The 18,836-nt window shown below is 39.8% G+C and overlaps 2 protein-coding genes across 3 annotated transcripts; one reads left to right on the top strand and one right to left on the bottom strand.

Moving 5' to 3' along the window:
* Positions 1 to 421: 421 nt before the first annotated feature.
* Positions 422 to 8,534, bottom strand: HENMT1 (HEN methyltransferase 1). Of its 2 annotated transcripts, none has more exons than XM_059478806.1 (7): positions 8,485 to 8,534; positions 7,722 to 7,850; positions 6,123 to 6,235; positions 5,039 to 5,173; positions 4,462 to 4,644; positions 2,719 to 2,896; positions 422 to 1,387 (listed from the first exon to the last, which is right to left on the bottom strand). In XM_059478806.1, exons 2-7 carry the CDS (start codon positions 7,833 to 7,835, stop codon positions 992 to 994), a joined length of 1,119 nt encoding a protein of 372 aa, XP_059334789.1. In that variant the 5' UTR covers positions 7,836 to 7,850; positions 8,485 to 8,534; the 3' UTR covers positions 422 to 991. The 2 variants fall into 2 exon arrangements, with proteins under 2 accessions (XP_059334789.1, XP_059334787.1); XM_059478804.1 differs by lacking the exon at positions 8,485 to 8,534 and adding an exon at positions 8,245 to 8,270.
* A 1,783-nt stretch (positions 8,535 to 10,317) lies between these two features.
* Positions 10,318 to 18,836, top strand: PRPF38B (pre-mRNA processing factor 38B). Its single transcript, XM_059477871.1, has 6 exons — positions 10,318 to 10,669; positions 13,929 to 13,997; positions 14,291 to 14,442; positions 14,526 to 14,586; positions 17,143 to 17,366; positions 17,619 to 18,836. The coding sequence occupies exons 1-6, from the start codon at positions 10,391 to 10,393 to the stop codon at positions 18,472 to 18,474; spliced, it is 1,641 nt and encodes a 546-aa protein (XP_059333854.1). The 5' UTR covers positions 10,318 to 10,390; the 3' UTR covers positions 18,475 to 18,836.

Genomic DNA, 18,836 nt, shown 5'->3' with positions numbered 1-18,836 from the left:
TAACTGGAAGTTTCAGTCTATTTCAGTTTCTCTTCCAGTTAAGGATTTCTTTTTAAAATGCTTTGCTTTTTTTCTGCTTCTGTGTTATCACAAAGTGACATCTATATTATCAGGAAAATGTGTCATTTGGATCCCATTCTTTTTCTAATCTAGAAAGAAAATTTTAAATTCAGAAGCTTGATCAGAAGTGTTCTGTTTAACTATTCTGACCATAACCAAACAATCAATACACACAGTATTTCACTTATATTCAGGATACTGCACTCTTTTCTTGATGTTGGTGTTGGAGGGGTTTTTTTGGTTGTGTTGTGGGGTTTTGTTCTTGTTAAATTTTTCGCATCTACTCTATTTGGATTTTACAGTTTTGAACAAAAGCTGCACATGAAAACACAGAAAATTTTTCAACTACACCAGAGATAGGTTAGCATTCACAATTACTGCAGTTCTTTAATTTTTTTAATATTCTTTGAAAAACAGAACAAATATGCCAGTTTCATATTTCAATTCAGCGGGAACAACATTTGGTTTTTATCAAGGCTGAGTATGTACTCATCTTGAAAAAGGCATCTATAAATTTTAAAGAAATTAAGAAAAAACTTGCCCTAAACTTATGTCTGACTCACATTATTCAGCACAACACAGTAGATGGTAAAACAAATTATCCTTGATACTAACAAGAGACTACCAGAAATCATATAGTAATGATGGCTACAATAAAGCAATAGAAAGCAAAAAGATTTACTTCATTTTCTTCTTGGGAATAAATTCTTTCCTTTTAGCCCCTGATACTCACTTGAAACCCCTATGAGTTACTGTTACCTTTGTCAGAAGCACTCACCTTCACTCAGTGAGAGGTGCTGACAGATAACTACCACTGATGGAAGGTTAGAAAAGCTTTTGTGCTCTAGTTAGCATACAGAATATACCATTTGACAGCTTCTAAAAAAACCACTTTCATTACTTCACCTGAAGTTGGTTTGAGAAATCTGATCTAATTCTCTTCATTTTCATGTTCAATATTGAACATCACAGCAGAACCATCACTGCTCAGTGTGACCTTGCCTGCAATAAGCTTGCATAACTTCTCAAAGGTACCACAGAGTCGATTCACTTTGGGAAAAGAAAAGATTGTTCTGAGAGGTATGTAAACCTCATTTCCACTGACAAATGGTTCCATGTTTTTTTCAACAACCACTTTTCCAAGATAGTCAGAAAAATAGTCCATTGAAAGTTGGAATTTGGATTTTCTCTCAGGATCATCACTGTACTCCTGACGTTTTGACATTAAACGGTGCTTAATGATTTGGGCTGTGAAAATAACTTCACTGATCACTGCATTCTGCAAGTACTTCTCATCTTTTAGACTTGGGTACACTGCTTTGAAGACCTTTACAATATACAAGAAAACATAAAATGTTTATCACTATCACAAGCTCAGATTTTAACATCTGCTGTCCAAAAAACTGCTAAAATGGGAATATAATTTTTTATTCAATCCTGTTTCGCTTATTAAACAGTTTCAGGTAACAAAAACTAGGCAATATGAGCTGGTTTTCTTTATTACAACTACACTGGCAGTTAACTGAACTTAAACCAACACCCCAAAACCCAACAGGCAATACCTGCAAGATACACTTCTAGATCAGGCAAGGTAAAGCCCTGCAATTCTTCACCTCTTTTTAATACTTTCTTACTTCTCACATTATGGAGTTCTGGGGACAGTTTTATAGTGATGGAGATTCTAAACTAGTTCTGAATTGTCATCTGGAAACCAAGACTACAGCATGTCATTTATTGTTTTCAGAGTCAAACATTAAATATGCTCTCACAGCTGTAAGGAATGATAAAAATAAATTGTGACATCAAAATCTGGGGAACTGTAGTGTGTTACTGAGCTATAGTCCAAGGCTATTAAGGAAACTAAGCAGGCAATCTCATTCCCACCAGGTTATATGAGGTGTTTTGTACCAATGAAGTTCCACTGTCTATAATTATTTCTTACTTTCCAATTACACCTTGAAATGTTGAATTATTCCTATAAATTAGTTACCTTATAAAAATTAATTTGATAAGAAACACACAAAATTAACACTCTTGTTTAATCTCAAAGAATACCCATGTCAAAACTCTGCAAAATGACCCTATAACAGGAGGTAATGAAAGCAATTTCTAGTACATGTCCATCACCTAGATGTATTTCCAAGTCTGGTGAGCATTAAAGACTATTTCATTAATCTGTTAAGGGCAATAGATGACAGATGACATTTCACATGCATAGAAATTTCCAATACAGGAATTACAAATGTTTTTTATAACTTGGAAGCAATAAAAGATAAAGCCATAACACAACTTTACGTTTCAGTTCAGGTCACATTTATCAAGACAGGTTTTTTTAAAATTTTTTATGTATCTGAAAAATCTGTGTCATTGCCAACAGCCACATAATAAATAAATAAATTTAATGACTAGAGGAAAAATAGCTGGCAGAAAGGAACAATTTCATTGCAAGGATAGGTATATTTTAAGATAAGAATGATTATCCATATTGTTATTTAGCAAATACCCTAAAAAGTTTAAGGCCTCTGTACAACTGCAAACACAGAGACTGAGACTGTCTTGCTGTGATTATCAGCAGTATTTCCTGGTAACAACCCCACAGGCAGTCATAGGCAACTTTACTCTTTATTCACACCTCTAAAGGAAGAAAACAATACTTACTGTTTTGTAAACTGCTTCCATTGGTTTCTCAGACTGAACAGATTCAGCACTTTGAGGGTATTTTCTAAAAAACACACCTATTTGGGTACAAAACCCAACCTTCTCCATTCCTGTTGGTGGGTGCCCGACACCAGTAAATTCCACTGAGTAATCATAGCATCTAGCAGTCTCTAGAGCCCTAAGAAAGACCAATTATTCCAATCATATGAAATATTCATCTTTCCATGTGATAAAGAGCCGTTCTTAAGGAGAATCAAGACTCTAAGGCTGCAAAGGCTTGAACATCATTTCTCTAACAATACTCCCAGGCCTGAAGACAAGCACTGTCACATCTTGTTGTACCAGAGCTCTAAGATGCTTACCATAATCTGAATCATTTAGTATCAGTAATTTAGCCACCCAAACATTACTGTTTCTTCTACAAAATGTGCATCAATGTTAATGCCCACAGCTGCTTACTCACCAGCCTGGAAGTCAGCTATACAATGATTTTCAAGAACAAGTTTATTTGAGAAGAACCCATGGAAAACATACACACCTTTAAACCACAAGAGACCAGTTAATAGAGAAAGTGTGGTTTGCTGTAAATATAGAAAGACTAAAATCTACCTAATCAAGGTTACAACAGTCTATATAACACCTAAATGAAAAGTATCTTGTATCATCAGCCAGCGTGAACAAATGGGGCAGGAAACCAAAACTGTGCTACCTACCAGCACTATTCTCCATGGAAAAGAAGAAAAGTAAATTAATATCTCATGTATTTTAGAGAATAATGTAATATTTCTATTTCACAACACAAAGGCTTTCTCATGTTTACAGCTCAGAAAATGCCCACATTTCTTCAGTGATACCAATATTTTAAATTCATATCTATCTAAAAGCAAAATCTAAATATACTTGAAGTCACAGAAATTTTCTCTAAGGTATTCTAAGGTAGCTAATTACAGGCAGGTTTTAGTATTGTTATGTAGGGAAAAAGACATGCTTCCAGCTTTGCAAAACCATTTACTCAAAAATCACTGGGTACTTTAAAGTGTATGGCAGAAACAAGGGGCAAAATTTCCAGGACAGCTACACCAAGAGTTGGCTACTGAGGTATGGCATTCTTTACTGTACCATGTATTTTCTTCCACAACTGCTTGACAGCTGAATGTTATCAGAGCATCCCATTGTCTCTGTCTTATTTTTATTACATGCCTGATATTAAGGGTAAGATAGATCTCATATAACCCTCTGTCGTGCACATATGATCTGCATTAAATCCCTCATTGTGCCATGATCCATTAAACTATCCTGTGTGTTCAACATGCTGTGGCTATCTGATAAATCTGCTTGCATACTCTTACTGAGTGCTTTGATTACACACCATATAAAGCAAGCCCATTCCTTGGATTTTATGAAGAATTTCTATAGCAGGGTATTAGGCAAAAACATTGATTGATACCTTATATTTCAGATGTGTTAATTGTCATAAAGATCTATAAAGAGTAAGTAAAAGTTTTAAATCTTTTTTTGCACAGCAGTTAAAGTAAAAGCCAATTTAACCACCATCATAAAATACAAAATCCACAGAAAATGCTTAACCGCTCTCAACAGCAAAGAGATCACCAAAGCAGGAGGTGACACTTCACTGACAGAAAACCACATAAATGAACCTTTCTGAAAATGCACAGCCATTCACACTACTGGGCACTCAGAGCTGCATCATGTGCACCCAGCATATGATGTTCAGTACCTTACCAGCTTTGAAACTCTGCTTGGCTCCACTCGAATTTGTGGTCTGGATGCCTGTATAACATCACTCTTGGAAGCAAACAGTTGAATTCAGAATTTGGAGTGCTGATCACAACTATGCTCGGAGCCATGAAACCAAACACCACTTCAGGAAACTTCTTCAGCTCTGATTCTTCCAGGTGTTCTATTCTGAAAAGAGTAAGTTGATGTCTTTGTTTAAAAACACACTACTATAATGTTAACAACCAGTCAAAAGAACCCCAAACCCCTATTTGTAACTTATAATTTTACACCTATCAATATGAGCACTGGCACTGTGGCCAAGTAGCAGCACAGGGGATTTTCTCTGAGCAAATCTCCTCTTGCATTTTGTACTTTTTCCTCAGTATGCTCTTCCTGCCATAAGCACTACCTAAATTACTTAGCATGATTAATTTAAACACAAGTTAGCAGCCACTCTTCTACTTTCTACTTTTCTAATTCTACTCTTCTGCTTGAAAGGTTTGATCAAGTCTGTTTGGAGCAAGGACAAAATTCCAAACTGAACTCTAAAAAAACCATTCCGTATTGTGCTGATACTCACAGTTCAATACACGTCACCAAGTCAAAACCAAGCATGCAAGGATCTTTGTGGGCAACTGAACCATGATGCAAGGTAACAGTTAGGGATCTTTCAGATGGCTGCAAATAATCAACAGGAAGAGGAGACAATGTATGCCTACAAAAGTATTAAAAATATGTTACAGGAAGCACCTTAAGATGAGATAAATAGTGCATGAAAATGAACTAGCTAACACCCTGCATAGATACCTCATGAATTTCAAAAAGGTTTACTTGACATGGATATAACAAAGAATATGCAATACAAACACTTCTTCTAACTACCTATCATAGGACAGAAAGAGCAGAAGTTAATGCAGAAACTGTCCTTTGTTTACAAAAATTTCCATTATATTCTCAAGTCACCTGGAAAGCCACTTATAAATTCTGATAATAGTTAAATTCCAGATACACAGTAAGTCTGGTTTGGACAAGCTTTGCAGGGTTTTGGGGGGAGTTTTGGCCAAGCATATTCCCTATTTTTCCCAAGTAAAATACACTGAGAAACCAAGTACATGTGCAAATTTCATTCTGAAGTACAGCATTAGACAAAACACAGAATAAATATTACATATAAAAGGTTACTTCTCCTCATTCTTGAGAAAGAGTGAGAGAAAACATCCAGATCCTACAGACTCACTGAAACTGTGTTAATCTGCTTTCAGTAAATCTACATTCATCCCTTGGACCAACGCTTCAAAGATCACATAAACCTCTCATTTTAGAGAGGTTCTTAACCAGACCCCACACACTGAGCTAACCTTCCTATTTCAAAATGATAAACAAGTCCCCACCTTGGTGACTAAAGTCCCATGTACATCTCAAAAAGATCAAAACTGATCCTTCTGAAGACAATAATGTCACATATAAGCATACATAGATATTCCTAACACCATGCACTAGTGCCTTTACAAACAGTGCATTTCTCAGATGTGCACACCCTGAGGCCTCTGCAAGCAGGGGGAATGACAGAGCAGCTTTTGGTGAGCTCCTGGCTCCAGCCAGGTGAACCCACCACACCACTAGGGAAAGACAAACACAAACCTCAAAGCAACCAAAGAGCTTACATTTTCTCTTTCATTACATTTGCACAGATATCTAGCCCAGCTAACACTTCAATGCAACTGCAGAATTTCAGCATCCAGAGAAGGCTGCAATCAGCACATCCTAAATCTGCCACCTGTAAATTACATATAAAAAAATTAAAATTAAAATTATAGTATTAAGTAATTTCAAAGACTTGCATAAAATAAAAATTCCATACTTATCAACATAACTTTTTAATACAAAGCATTTCAGATCGTAATTAAAATTTACAGCTGTAAGCAAGCAGGATAGATGCAGATTTGAAAATTCTTTTTAAAAAAATGTATATGAAGATCCTGCAAGATATTTTAAAAAGAATTAACCTTTTGTTACTACAGCTATAAACAAGTACATGTAGGACATCCCACTGACTCTGGAGAATGTCTTCCACATGAGCAACAGAAAAGTATGATTTCAAGTACAAAAGCTGCAGCAATTTTCACATTCACCACTGCTTTTCACTGGGCTGTTCTCCCCTCAAAACACTGAGAACAGGCTCACCAGCAGCCAAGTCAGCAGCAAAGAATCTGCATAAAACAAGTTTACAAGCTCAGTCTAATGTTTAAGTGGGGAACTTTGGGGATATTCAGACCATGAAGTCAAATAATAAGGCAGTCTTTCCTGTAAGCTAAAGAGATAGTTGAGTATGTAAACCAACTCCCACTGTTCCTTCTCAGGCTCAGTCAAGGTTGAAGCACACTGCTGCTCCCCATGTGAAAATCCTGAGTTGTTTCTACCCAGTTTATCTACTGTCTGTGTAAACCCTCCCACCCCTTCCACATCTTAAATCAGAAAACCCAAACCTTTAAAGACAGATGCAACACTGGTGAATATGTTCTATTTTAAAGCATATTACAGTGCCATGGCATCATAGACTGGGTTACATTTTTATTAGCTACTAGAAGTATGATCACATAAGTAATGCAGGTGCATCAGTTTCTTGCATGCCCTATTAACATCACTTTAAGGGTTAAACACTGCAGACTTGAGAAGATCTTTTTGGGAAGGAAGTGAGGAGGACACAGAATATTACTTAAACAATTTAGTTTTTCACAGTGAGTAGTAAAACAAAAGTTCTGGTATATTGGGGGAACACAGGTAACAAGACAGCTAGAGGGGTCACAAGATCTTAAGAAAGTGGAGATGAGTTAGCCTCACATAATCCCACACTCTCAATGTCACTTCTCATCTGAGATGCAAATGATGAAATAAACCTGACACACTACATGGAACTAACTCTCTGGAAAGCAAAACCCCACTATGAGGAAAGCAACTTGAACCAAATTCCGCAGCATTATATTAAAAACAGAATGCCCACTACATTCAAAAACAATTTAAGGCATTTCTCTTTTTTAAATATTCTCTTTTTCCTGTCAAGTAACATTAATTTTATGCACCCCTGCAAAACAACATATCACAAGGTATCTGCTAAGGACATTCAGTTTTAACACTCCTTCACTACTATTGTTTGGTAATTTATGCATTTTATGCAACAGGTTATTTATGCATTTTGTGTCCCTGAGATGCCAAGTGTCAATTTACTTCCAAGTTAATAACCGAAAGAGACAAAACATACCAACCTTCTTAGGTTTGTACTTCTCCACTAAATCTTTAACAAACTGGTAGCGTTGTTTGTACAAAGGAGGTTCAAATTTAATAATTTGCCTAAACTCTTCTTTGAAGTTCTTATCCATAGTATTCTGGGAATCCTAAAATAAAAAGTTAACTCTTATTTTCTGAAGCACTTCACAATACATCCAATTACAAAGTTTGTTGTTTTCAGTGGTGTTTGAGTCCCAATTAAGCAGGGGCAGACCTGATCTGACTTCTATTCAAAGAACGACAAACATTGGGATTAGCACATTTAGGCTGTTCTCTCCATACGTAATTATGAAAATAACCTTATGCAAACGACTATAAATCATATACAAATCCAAAAAGGCAAATTTCATAATCTGTCACTCTCCATCCGGCACACCGGGACAGAGACCATAACCAAACACTGCAACCAAACGCATCTGGGCCAAGCCCGCGCGCAACTTGATTGTTCTACGAGGTCTTTTACACACAAATAAAAATATGTTTTTGTGTATATATACGCACAAAAGCCGGCTCGGCGTTCAGGCCAGTCCCCCGCCGCCCCACAGCTCAGCGGGCCTGCTGGGCTCCCCTCAGCAGCGCCCGCCTGACCCCGCCGGCTCCTCAGCCGCCCCGGCTCCCGATCCCAGCCGGCTCCCGATCCCAGCCGGCTCCCGACCCCGATATCCACTGCCCCCGACAGCCACTGCCCCCGGCCCAGCCACCCCCTGCCCTAGCCAAGGCTCCCCCGCGCTTCCCGTCCACCTTCCCTCCCACGGCGAGCTCCCGCCTGGCACAAGCGGCCGCCCCTACGGGGGTGCGGCACCTCCGGGCAGCGCCAGGAGCTGCAATGGGCAGCCCCCAGTGCGGGGGGTGTTCCCTAAGGCGCTTCTGTGATAGACGATAAGTGGGCTCCAACGAGCGTTCCGCGGCCCACCTGTTCTACAGACCCGTGCCAGCCTCTCTCAGTGTCATTTAAAGTGATTGGCAGCCGCGAGCGGTGTCCCCACTTTTTTACACTAAACCCCCAAAATCTCGCCACTCCTCATGCCAGTCCCTTGCGGTGCTGCTGTGTCTAAAGCCACTTGTGCTCCGCCACAGAGGGAAAGCGCGCTAGGGAGCTGGTTGTCATACACAGTGAACTAACCCTGACTGGGTGAGTGCGGCAGAGAGCACACACATCCAAAATCGATGTCTTTTGCAGCGTCTCATTAAGTATTTTCCACACTAGGGCAAATTTGTCGCTCGGTGAGCAGGCAGCTGTGTAGCACATGGTGAAAGTAGAAAGGAAAGCGTGGCTCTAAATGTCCCATTTCTTCTGTTAACAGCATGCAAAGCGTTTGCTAATCGCAGGGCTGGTATTAATATAGTGTAGGCCTGGGACCTAGAAGGAGGCAGGACTCAGGTGGAAGTGAGGGGGATAAAGTTAGATAAGTTACATAATTCAGTGCCCTTTTAAGATTTCAGAATATTCTAGAAATGTGTATGCCAACTTTTGGCTAACGTTTTACGTTTTGTGGCCTAGACAGAGCACATAGTTACTCCTTTTGGCTGCTAATTGTTTAACCCTGAACTATCACTTAGTACCTACATCTCAACTAGATAATTCTATAAATTCTGGCCAGTTTTGTGTTTGTTTTTTTTTTTGGGTTTTTTTTTGCCTCAGAGAAAGGTTTATTAATAGAAGTCTTTTACATAGCAGCTTCCAATTCTATGGATTCTGAGGTATGCTGTGAAATTCTAATTACAAGTCAGTATAATGGATTCTTTAGAACAAAAAAGAACAAAAAACGTATAGAGAAGTAGAGTAGTAAAGTTAACAGTAAAATTCAATTAGTAACACATTGCAAATTCACACAATGTTCTAATAGTTCATAAGACTTCACCCCAAGACGTATCACTGTAAGTAAAACTTTCAGAATTATCACCTGTTATAATTCTCCACTCTGAACAACATAATCACAGAGATATCCTTTCTGATTGCTCTAATAATGACATTTGATTGGAGATCCAATCTTTGGAAGATTGGGAACATGAAAGAGATGCTGTGGCCCCCTCCGGGGTTACAGCACGCTGAACATTTCTGGATGTTCAGTGTGGATTGGGCTTGAAGCAGCCTGGTCTAATGGAAGGCGTCCCTGCCCATGGCAGGGGTTGGAACCAGACAGACGGTCCTCAAGGTCCCCTTCCAACCCAAGTCATTCTGTGACTTCTTTGCTTCTCTGCTGCTGTGGAGGCAGAAGCGGCCAGCGCCAGCTGTGCCGTGGCCTCATTACCACCGACAAGGGACCGAAGGGACCACTTTTCAACTTTGTAAATTCCGGGGCTTAGTCCACAGAACTCCGTGTGACGGTGTCAGCAGCTGCCCCCCGCCGGGTCACGGCGTCCCCTCGCTCTCCCTGGCAATGATGTCCCGCCCGTCGGGTCCCCGCGCTGCCCCCAGGCGAGGCGAGGCGAGGCGAGGGCGGAAACGGCCGCGCTGTGGGCGGGCGGGGCCGCGGCAAGGCTCCGCGGCTCCCCCGCCCTTTCCCCGCCGCGCCCCGCGGGTCGGTGACGCGGCCCCGGAAGGCGCCGCCGTCACTTCCCCGGCCGCCATCTTGTCGGGGCTGAGGCAGCGCCCGCCGGCCCCGCTCCGTGTGCGCGGCCCGCCTGCCCCGAGCGCCGACCCGCCATGGCCAACAACAGCCCCGCGGTGGCGAACTGCCAGGGGCAGCAGGTGGCCCAGCACCCGCCCGGCGCCGTCCCGCCCGTGCAGCAGCCTCTGCAGAGCGGGGGCCCCAAGCCGGCGGCCTCGGGCAAGCAGGGCAACGTGCTACCGCTGTGGGGCAACGAAAAGACCATGAACCTGAACCCTATGATCCTCACCAACATCCTGTCGTCGCCCTACTTCAAGGTGCAGCTCTACGAGCTCAAGACCTACCACGAAGTGGTGGACGAGATCTATTTCAAGGTGAGCCCGCGGGCCGCGCTGGCGCCGGGCCCAGTTTGCCTGCGGCCCGCGCCTTTTCGCCCCTTATCTTGCGGTGAGGGATGGGAGTAAGTATCGGTTCTGTTGCTGAGCTGGGGGAATCCGAGGCTCTGCCTTCTCTGCCTCACCAAAGAAGCGTGTTCCGCGTCGGATTTGGAATTGCCGAGCTGTTAATGGGTTTCGGAGAGGGCAGCCGGGGCGGTGGGGGCGAAATGGCCGTCTGAGGGCTGCGCCTTCAGCCGGAGCGAGCGGCAGGGCGCGGATCTGTGCCGCCGCCGAGCCCGGCCCTCCCGCAGCGCGGGGCCGCCTGCGCGCCCCGTACCCACCCGGGAGCCATGGTGGTCACTCACCCTGGGTGTCTGCGTGTGGCCTTCATCCTCAGCTCCATGTTAGGATTGCCTCCTCTGTAACTCAGTTTACAACTTAACGAGTTCCTTTTAGTGCTTCTCTTGCCGTTAGGTGAGATGTGCTGGGGAGATGAATGGTCTGTATCAGGGCACCCATGTCTCGGTTCTTGTTTTGTTAGCAGGATTGAATCAGTTTTGCACCGAGGCTTCCATCAAGCCACTCTCCCAGGTAGAGGTATGCATAATTAATGCTAATCAACGCAGCAATTTTCTTTGTTCTGATAACGAGACCAAAATTTAGATAATTCAAGGTTAGATAATTCATTTAGTCACCTGTGTTTTGATTATTACTGGCGTATTTTTTCAGGTGAATTCATTTTGCTTGGTAATGTTACTGTGTCACCTGGTGGGTTTCAGTATATTTGAAATTAATAAAATAAAAAGCAAAGGTAGCCTTTTTGTTTCATTTATCCAAGCCAAATCAAGTTACTTCAGGCACCAGAATTGTGAAAACTAATTCCACTACAGTATTTTGAGATTTTTGGCAGTTTGCACTTACTTACGCTACTGTTTTTTCATGTAAAGATAGCTTTTCTCTGCCTGTGCTCTGTCATTTGGAGCTGATTATTTGTTTCTCCTAATACATAGTGTAACATATATAGTCAGCAGTATCTCTCCAGTTAATTTACTACGTTTCATGTGTGAGAGACTCATGACTATTTAAATGGAAAGCAGCAGAGTTTACTTACGCAATTGATTTTTAGAGCTGAAAAAGTTATGAAAGAAATGTATTTTCAGAAACATTGAGAGCTGTCTCTATTTTTAAAGTGAGCCCCTTCAGATGCGCTAAAAAGTATTTGGTGCAATTTGTCATCTTTGTGCTGGTAGAGCTCAGCAGCAGTAGGTCGGATAGTTCATTTGCTTGACCCACAGTTTCAATTTTATCTTAAATTTGGGAAGAATTTTCACAAGCCATTAAAAACCTGCATGTTGATCTGATTTATTTACTGAACTTGACAGTTAGTGACTCAAAACTGCATGCTAAATAAAGAGAAAACTCAGCCCCTTACTCACTCATGAGTAATGGCTGTGAGGGAGAAGATAACCTGATGGTTCAGCTGCTTCATTGATATCAATAAGATCTGAATTCTTTTCATGTTTTAAGATTCCTGAATAATTGCTGTGGGGGTTTTTTTTGTTAGTTGTTTTTTTTGGTTTGGTTTGGTTTTTTTTAATGAGTTGTTGGGTTGGGTTTTTTTAAATGACCTGTCATAGCAGCTGTATCTTCAAGTGTATTTGTCTGTCTAAGAATCAAGTGGCTCTTCTAGAAAATACTAGAATGCTGGGTGCTGGATTATGAGGAAGGGTGATAGTAAGTCAAACAGGCAGCTGGTGATAAGCACCATCTTTGGAGATATGGATCGTGTCCAGATGTTTGAATTAATTCATTTGTAATTCTGGGCTCCTGTTTCAGTTCTGTATCTACGAAGTGCAGGACTTCCTTTTTCTTTATCTCTGACCTTAACACCATGTGCATGTCCTCAGCTTCATTTCATCTGTGTATTTCCAACAAGTTAAGCATGCAAAGCAGTCTTGGTGGGATCAAAACTTTAATTACTTCTTTTTGAAATGAATATTGTTTTCAGGGTTTTGTTGTTTGTTTTAATTGATACCTGTCAAAACCAGCATGTTTACATTGACTGTAATTAAAGTTGAAGACTAGGTTTGTGATAATGTAATACTCAATCCTTTGACTAAAAAATACTTTTCATTTCCTGTGAGAGGCAATACTGTATAACCAGAGAGATATGTAGGATTATTTGTGTAGTATTTATGAACTTCTCATGCTAACAGTACAGGAAGTCGTAGTGGATTTTGAATTCTACAGTGTTGGCATCTCTCATATTTCCTGTTTGGTAAAGACAGCAACCGTAAAAACCCAAACAGTTCAGCAACTTCTGCTGTTAGTGTGTCTCTGATGTCATGTGATTGTGTACAGAATTGGTTTTATTTCATGTTTTGTTAACGAATCTTAATTTGTGAAGTACCGTACAGCATGAACTCTTATTTCCAATCCACTGTAGCACCGTTGTACCATTTTTGTCTTTTACATATATTTTAAGTTGATGTGTTTAGAAAATATACGTGTTCATTGAGCCAGGTATTGCTTCTCTGAATTTCAGAATATCAACAATAGCATAGGCAATTTATGTCGTTCTGAGCTTGTTTATGACTCTTATTGTCAAGTTTTATGAATGGTGTTGATTAACTTTGTTTGTGCACTCATCCCTAAGTGTATCTCAAAAGATTTGTCTTCAGCAAATTTTACATCCCTGCAGTCTAAGAGAAAAAACTTTGACTTTATGTTAAAATATTACCCTTAATAAACGTATTTCTTTTGTCCTATTAGTAAGAGATAAAATAAATCTCTAGTTAAGTTTACTTCAAAAATGAGACTTAGGAATGTGAGACTGTATGTTTTGTCTTTTGTAGCTGTCATCAGCAGTTATCACTTAACTTGTAAGGAGATGGTTTAAATAAAGGCAGTTGTCCAGTCACCCAAGGAAATAGTAATGATGGGGTTTAGTCATAAAGTATTTGAAAGAACGTGGAGTATAGAATAAGCATGGATGTTTTCTTTGGGGTTATGGGATTTGTTTGTTTAAATTTCATTCAAGATTTTGGCTGTAATTTCATAATGTGGTAATTAAAATAGCCAAGTGCTTTGCTTTAATGACAAAGCAGACTTGATCTTGAAATTGCTAGAAGACAGTTTTTTAAGATTGGTTTAGGATATCCATTGTTAAATCAGGCTTGTGTGGTCACCTAAACATTATGAAGGTTGTAATTGTAATTTTCTTTCTTTCCTCCTGTCCCCCACCTCACCCTTTCAGGTAACACATGTTGAACCATGGGAAAAGGGCAGCAGAAAAACAGCAGGCCAGACAGGGATGTGTGGAGGGGTAAGTAGAAGTACGTGCCTTCTTAAATATTTCTGTCTGGTAAATAACGTTTCAAAGCATAGATAAAATGTGCTTGTATGTTGGCTCAGTCTCTGATATAAAATACTTATTACAAAGAGTAGATACATTCTTCTCACTTCCAAAGCTATGGATATCAGTAGTGTTACTTTTTCCCCATAGCTTTGTTTGTAGATTTAGATTTTATGCTGTGTTAGTTCTCATATTCTTTTGTAGGTTTGGGATAATGTCTTTGTGACTTCCTGCATCCTCACCTAACTTTCTGCTTTTGAAAGGTGCGTGGTGTTGGAACTGGAGGAATTGTGTCTACTGCTTTTTGTCTGCTCTACAAGTTATTTACACTGAAGCTCACTCGTAAACAAGTGATGGGCCTTATCACTCATACGGACTCCCCGTATATTAGGGCTCTTGGATTTATGTATATTAGGTAAGTATCAATATCATCAACTAATGACTGATCCAGTATGCAGAAAGCTGTATTAAAATTTTATATTGTTTTTGTGCTTAAAGGTACACACAGCCTCCTACAGATCTATGGGACTGGTTTGAATCCTTTCTTGATGATGAAGAGGTATGTCGGCGAGGGTAATAATTTATTTTCTTTTGTTTCTTTTCATGTTACTGCTTTAGGCTTAAACATTGCTCGACAGGGTTTTCTGTAGTTTGAATGTTACAGTGTTAAGTTCTTGTAATATTAACAATATGTATGTTAATTGGTGCAGGAAACAGGTTTGAGCTGTGACCTGGGTAATTTCTCTTAGATTTTGAAGATCTAACAGATTTTTTCATTGGTTAAGATGTTACTGTGTCACATTTGCAAAACCATGTGGAACAGGTATACTGAATCAGAATGCAGACAGCAGGCTGTGTGAATGTGTCTTCTGTGTTTTTTAAAATCAGTTACTTTTAGGTAAGGTGTAGTAAGTCATGCAAGTGCTAAATTTGTATTATCACTTTATTACTGGGATAGGGGAATTGATGGTTACATAAAAGAGTGGGAACGGTAGAAACCAGCATTCACCTTTGAAAATTCTGCCAGAAATCTCTGTGGTTGTTATTCATGTCCTAGAACAGCTAAACCCAGGAATTCTTCAGAGAAGAAGCAAAAAGCCAGATTATTGCATAAGGTGGCTTTATCTCTGGAATCTTAATGTCTTTGTTATTGGGGCAGATAAAGGGATGAGTTGCTAACTGAAGAAATTCAGTAAAGAAGATTGCATTATTATTCAGTCAGATAGGAGAATACCTTTGGTATCCTAGTCCTGATTTACTGTTTGGAGAAACAGTAGGGAGCTGGTGGGTAAGGTTTCTTGGGCTATGAAGTTGAGTACACAGTCTGCTGCATACTGCTGCAATTAAGATTTATTGAGCAGGTTTGAAATTACATTCTAAATTTAAGACTAGAACAGGAAGGCTCACTTGCCATCTTCAGTGTGACAGTAGGCATTTACTTGAAGAAATTTCAAATGTTGTAGTTGCAAATAATGTCCAAATACTGGTAATAAAAATAGTGTTAATTACACCTGTGTCTAACTGCAATGCAGTGTATTTATTTTAAACATTTAAAAATTTCACGCTAAGTATCAAAAACATTGAGCAAAGGAAACAACTGGTGATTTCAGATAAACCCATGCTATAGTCAGTTTTTAACAAAAATGAAACAAATTGGACTTGAATCAATGTAATGTCCTTCTCCCCCAAGTGGGATTAGCTAATAAGAATTCCTCTCCACAACGTTGGACTGTAATTTATGAGAAGCATTGGGGTGGCTTCATTCTCAGGGTCACACAAAGTCAATTTCAAGGACAGTAAAGCAGTCACAAGTACAATGCATTGTGCAGGTCTTAACTGGTCCATTATTCAAAGCATTATTTTTTAGTTTATACATTTCAGTTCTTGCTGATGCTGGGTATCAAGATGTGTTTATTTCTTGTTGCTTAAAATCTCCTACTATGCTTTTGGAATTAGTGTTTCTTTCCCAGCTGCTATCAGTAGCTTTCTGTTATGTAGAAAACCTGCTTGGGGCTGCTTAAGTTTCTTACCAGTCCTGGTCAAACTCAGTAGGATGAAGCAAATTTTCATATATGGAATTATTTAAACCTACAGGATTTTTTTTCCCCTCCAGTTCTTAAAATCTGGAAGCAGTTCATCTTTTGTCATGCTGCTGTGAAAACCTTCCCAGGACACAGTTACTTTTCAGAATGCTTCTTATGTTTATTTTGTTTAACTGTACGTACTCTCCAGGTGCTACGTTTAACTCCTCTTTTTCTTCTTTAGATCTCTGCAGCGATTATATTTGGAAAAACTGTATATCTGAACACTTAAATGTGTGTGAGTGCAAGCAGTTTTACGTTCAGATTTTCTCTTCCTGTTTAGATAACAAATCTCACTTTCCTTGTGTGCTTGCACTATAGGTTTGGGACTGACAATAGCTGACTAACATGTCCTGAGCTGTGAGAGGGCATAGCAAGAAGGCCTTCATGCGGTAATGACCCTTTTCAGAGACAATGGTCATCATGGATTATGCGTTTCCAATTATTTGTTCATTTATTTATTTTTTTACATATTTCTAAATTAGAAACCTCACTGCTTCATGGCAGTTGGTTTGCTATTGCTTCCAATTCTGTTAGGATGCCATTTTGTACTAGAGGTCTTTCTATGATCATTTTTAGATAGGCAATGATGTAGTTCATAAATGATTTAGGCCACAGGGTTGGGTATGATGGTACACAGTTGTATATCCACAAAATGGAGTATTAAATGTAGTTTCAGAGGACTTCTCAACTTTGTGGCATTAAAATACAATGCAAGATCATACCATATAACCAGACTGTGTAAGGGGATTTTGTGTTAATCTCTTCATCAACAGTCCCTTACCATCCAGATGGCTGCAGGATTAGTATGTGCCTGCATGCATATATATTAAGTACCATTCCCTATCTGTAACATTCTGCCAAATCCAAAGGGTGCAGAGTTTGAATTTCTCTAAGGAAATGTATTAGAATATGAGACAAGTAAACTTTCATAATCATGAGACTTCAGTAGGACAGTAATGTAGCAGCATATTTTTTTTAATCAGTAAAGAATATTTTTGACCATCAGGATATTTTTTGCTTGTATTTTGCAGGACCTGGATGTGAAGGCAGGTGGGGGTTGCGTTATGACCATAGGGGAGATGCTTCGTTCCTTCCTCACTAAGCTTGAATGGTTTTCCACGTTGTTTCCAAGAATTCCTGTGCCAGTCCAGAAAGCCATTGACCAGCAAATCAAAAGCAGACCTAGAAAAATCAAGAAAGATGGCAAGGAGGGGATGGAGGAAATAGACCGGCATGCAGAACGTAGACGTTCAAGGTCACATAAACATTATTTTAAAAATTAATGTTAAAAGTTCAATATCGAACTACTTATTACCAGCAACGTGTTGTCTTTTCACTGAAATAGGTTTTAAGGCAACAGTTTATGGATGCTAGTGGACTAAAATAATCAGATGATATTTTCTATTTAAGATTAAATACAAACTCCGTCTGTAAAGTATAAATTGGAAAGAGGATTTCTTAACTATTGAAGGAGGTGTTTCATGTAGAATGTCTTCTATTTTAAAAGGTCTCCAAGACCAAGATCCATCAGTCCCAGGAGGTCTCCCAGAAGATCCAGAAGCAGAAGTCACCATCGGGAAGGCCATGGATCATCTAGTTTTGATAGAGAACTAGAAAGAGAACGAGAACGGCAGAGATTAGAACGTGAAGCAAAGGAGAGAGAAAAGGAAAGGCGGAGATCGCGAAGTACTGATCGCTCACTGGAACGGAGGCGAAGCAGAAGCAGGGACAGATACAGAAGCCGGAGTCGAAGTCGTGACAGGAAAGGAGATAGAAGAGACAGGGACAGGGAGAGAGAGAAAGAAAATGAACGGAGTCGGAAAAAAGAGAGAGATTATGATAAGGAAAGAGGTAGTGAGAGGGAAAAAGATCGATCTAGAGAAAGGTCAAAAGAAAGGAAAAGTAAGGGTGACACAGAGGAGAGGAGACACAAGGATGACAAAGATGAAAAGAAACACCGTGATGACAAGAGGGATTCCAAAAAAGAGAGAAAGCATAGTAGAAGTCGAAGCCGGGAAAGAAAGCACAGGAGTAGGAGCCGAAGCAGGAACACAGGGAAGCGCAGCAGAAGCAGGAGCAAAGAAAAATCAAGTAAACATAAAAATGAAAATAAGGAGAAGTCAAATAAAAGAAGTAGAAGCAGAAGCAGAGGAAGAACAGATAGTGTTGAGAAGTCCAGAAAACGAGATCAGAGTCCCAGCAAAGAAAAATCTAGGAAGCGTAGCAGAAGCAAAGAACGTTCCCACAAACATGATCACAGTGATAGCAAGGACCATTCTGACAAACATGATCGTCGAAGGAGCCAAAGTACAGAACGAGAGAGCCAAGAAAAGCAACAGAAAAGCAAAGATGAGACTGTGTGAATTCTTTCAAAGTGGATCACATTGAATCCTATAAATGTTTGATTAAATCCTGCTTATTTTTTCTTAAAGTTGAGATTGTGCAGTAGTTGATGAGCACTCTTCTCCGACCTCCCTCTAGGCTGCAGATTGTCATTTCCTATTTTCGGTAGGGAAGTGCCTTTGTAAACCCATTCAATGCATTGACGGTTTCAAACCATTTGTTTAGTTTAATTTGTAATGCCGAGATTGTTCTTGCATTTTTATTGTTCAGATGTTTCTGAAATGTACAGTCTGTACATATGTCCTGAAAATGTTTTAATTCCTTTGGCATGGTTGCCATGTTGGTTAAATTTGTATGAGGCAATAAACTGCCACTAATTATA

Source organism: Ammospiza nelsoni, chromosome 9, assembly GCF_027579445.1.
Source record: "Ammospiza nelsoni isolate bAmmNel1 chromosome 9, bAmmNel1.pri, whole genome shotgun sequence".
Taxonomy (NCBI): domain Eukaryota; kingdom Metazoa; phylum Chordata; class Aves; order Passeriformes; family Passerellidae; genus Ammospiza; species Ammospiza nelsoni.
This window is presented reverse-complemented; position numbering and strand designations above follow the sequence as displayed.

What these genes read in the sequence shown, in the direction of transcription:
- HENMT1 (XM_059478806.1), bottom strand. Translation starts at nt 7,835, where the DNA reads ATGGATAAGAACTTCAAAGAAGAGTTTAGGCAAATTATTAAATTTGAA. An exon ending in AATGTAATGAAAGAGAAAAT is followed by an intron (nt 5,174 to 6,122) that starts GTAAGCTCTTTG and finishes ATACTTTTGTAG; the next exon opens with GCATACATTGTCTCCTCTTC. An exon ending in TTGGTGACGTGTATTGAACT is followed by an intron (nt 4,645 to 5,038) that starts GTGAGTATCAGC and finishes TACTCTTTTCAG; the next exon opens with AATAGAACACCTGGAAGAAT.
- PRPF38B (XM_059477871.1), top strand. Translation starts at nt 10,391, where the DNA reads ATGGCCAACAACAGCCCCGCGGTGGCGAACTGCCAGGGGCAGCAGGTG. An exon ending in TGGACGAGATCTATTTCAAG is followed by an intron (nt 10,670 to 13,928) that starts GTGAGCCCGCGG and finishes TCACCCTTTCAG; the next exon opens with GTAACACATGTTGAACCATG. An exon ending in AGACAGGGATGTGTGGAGGG is followed by an intron (nt 13,998 to 14,290) that starts GTAAGTAGAAGT and finishes TGCTTTTGAAAG; the next exon opens with GTGCGTGGTGTTGGAACTGG.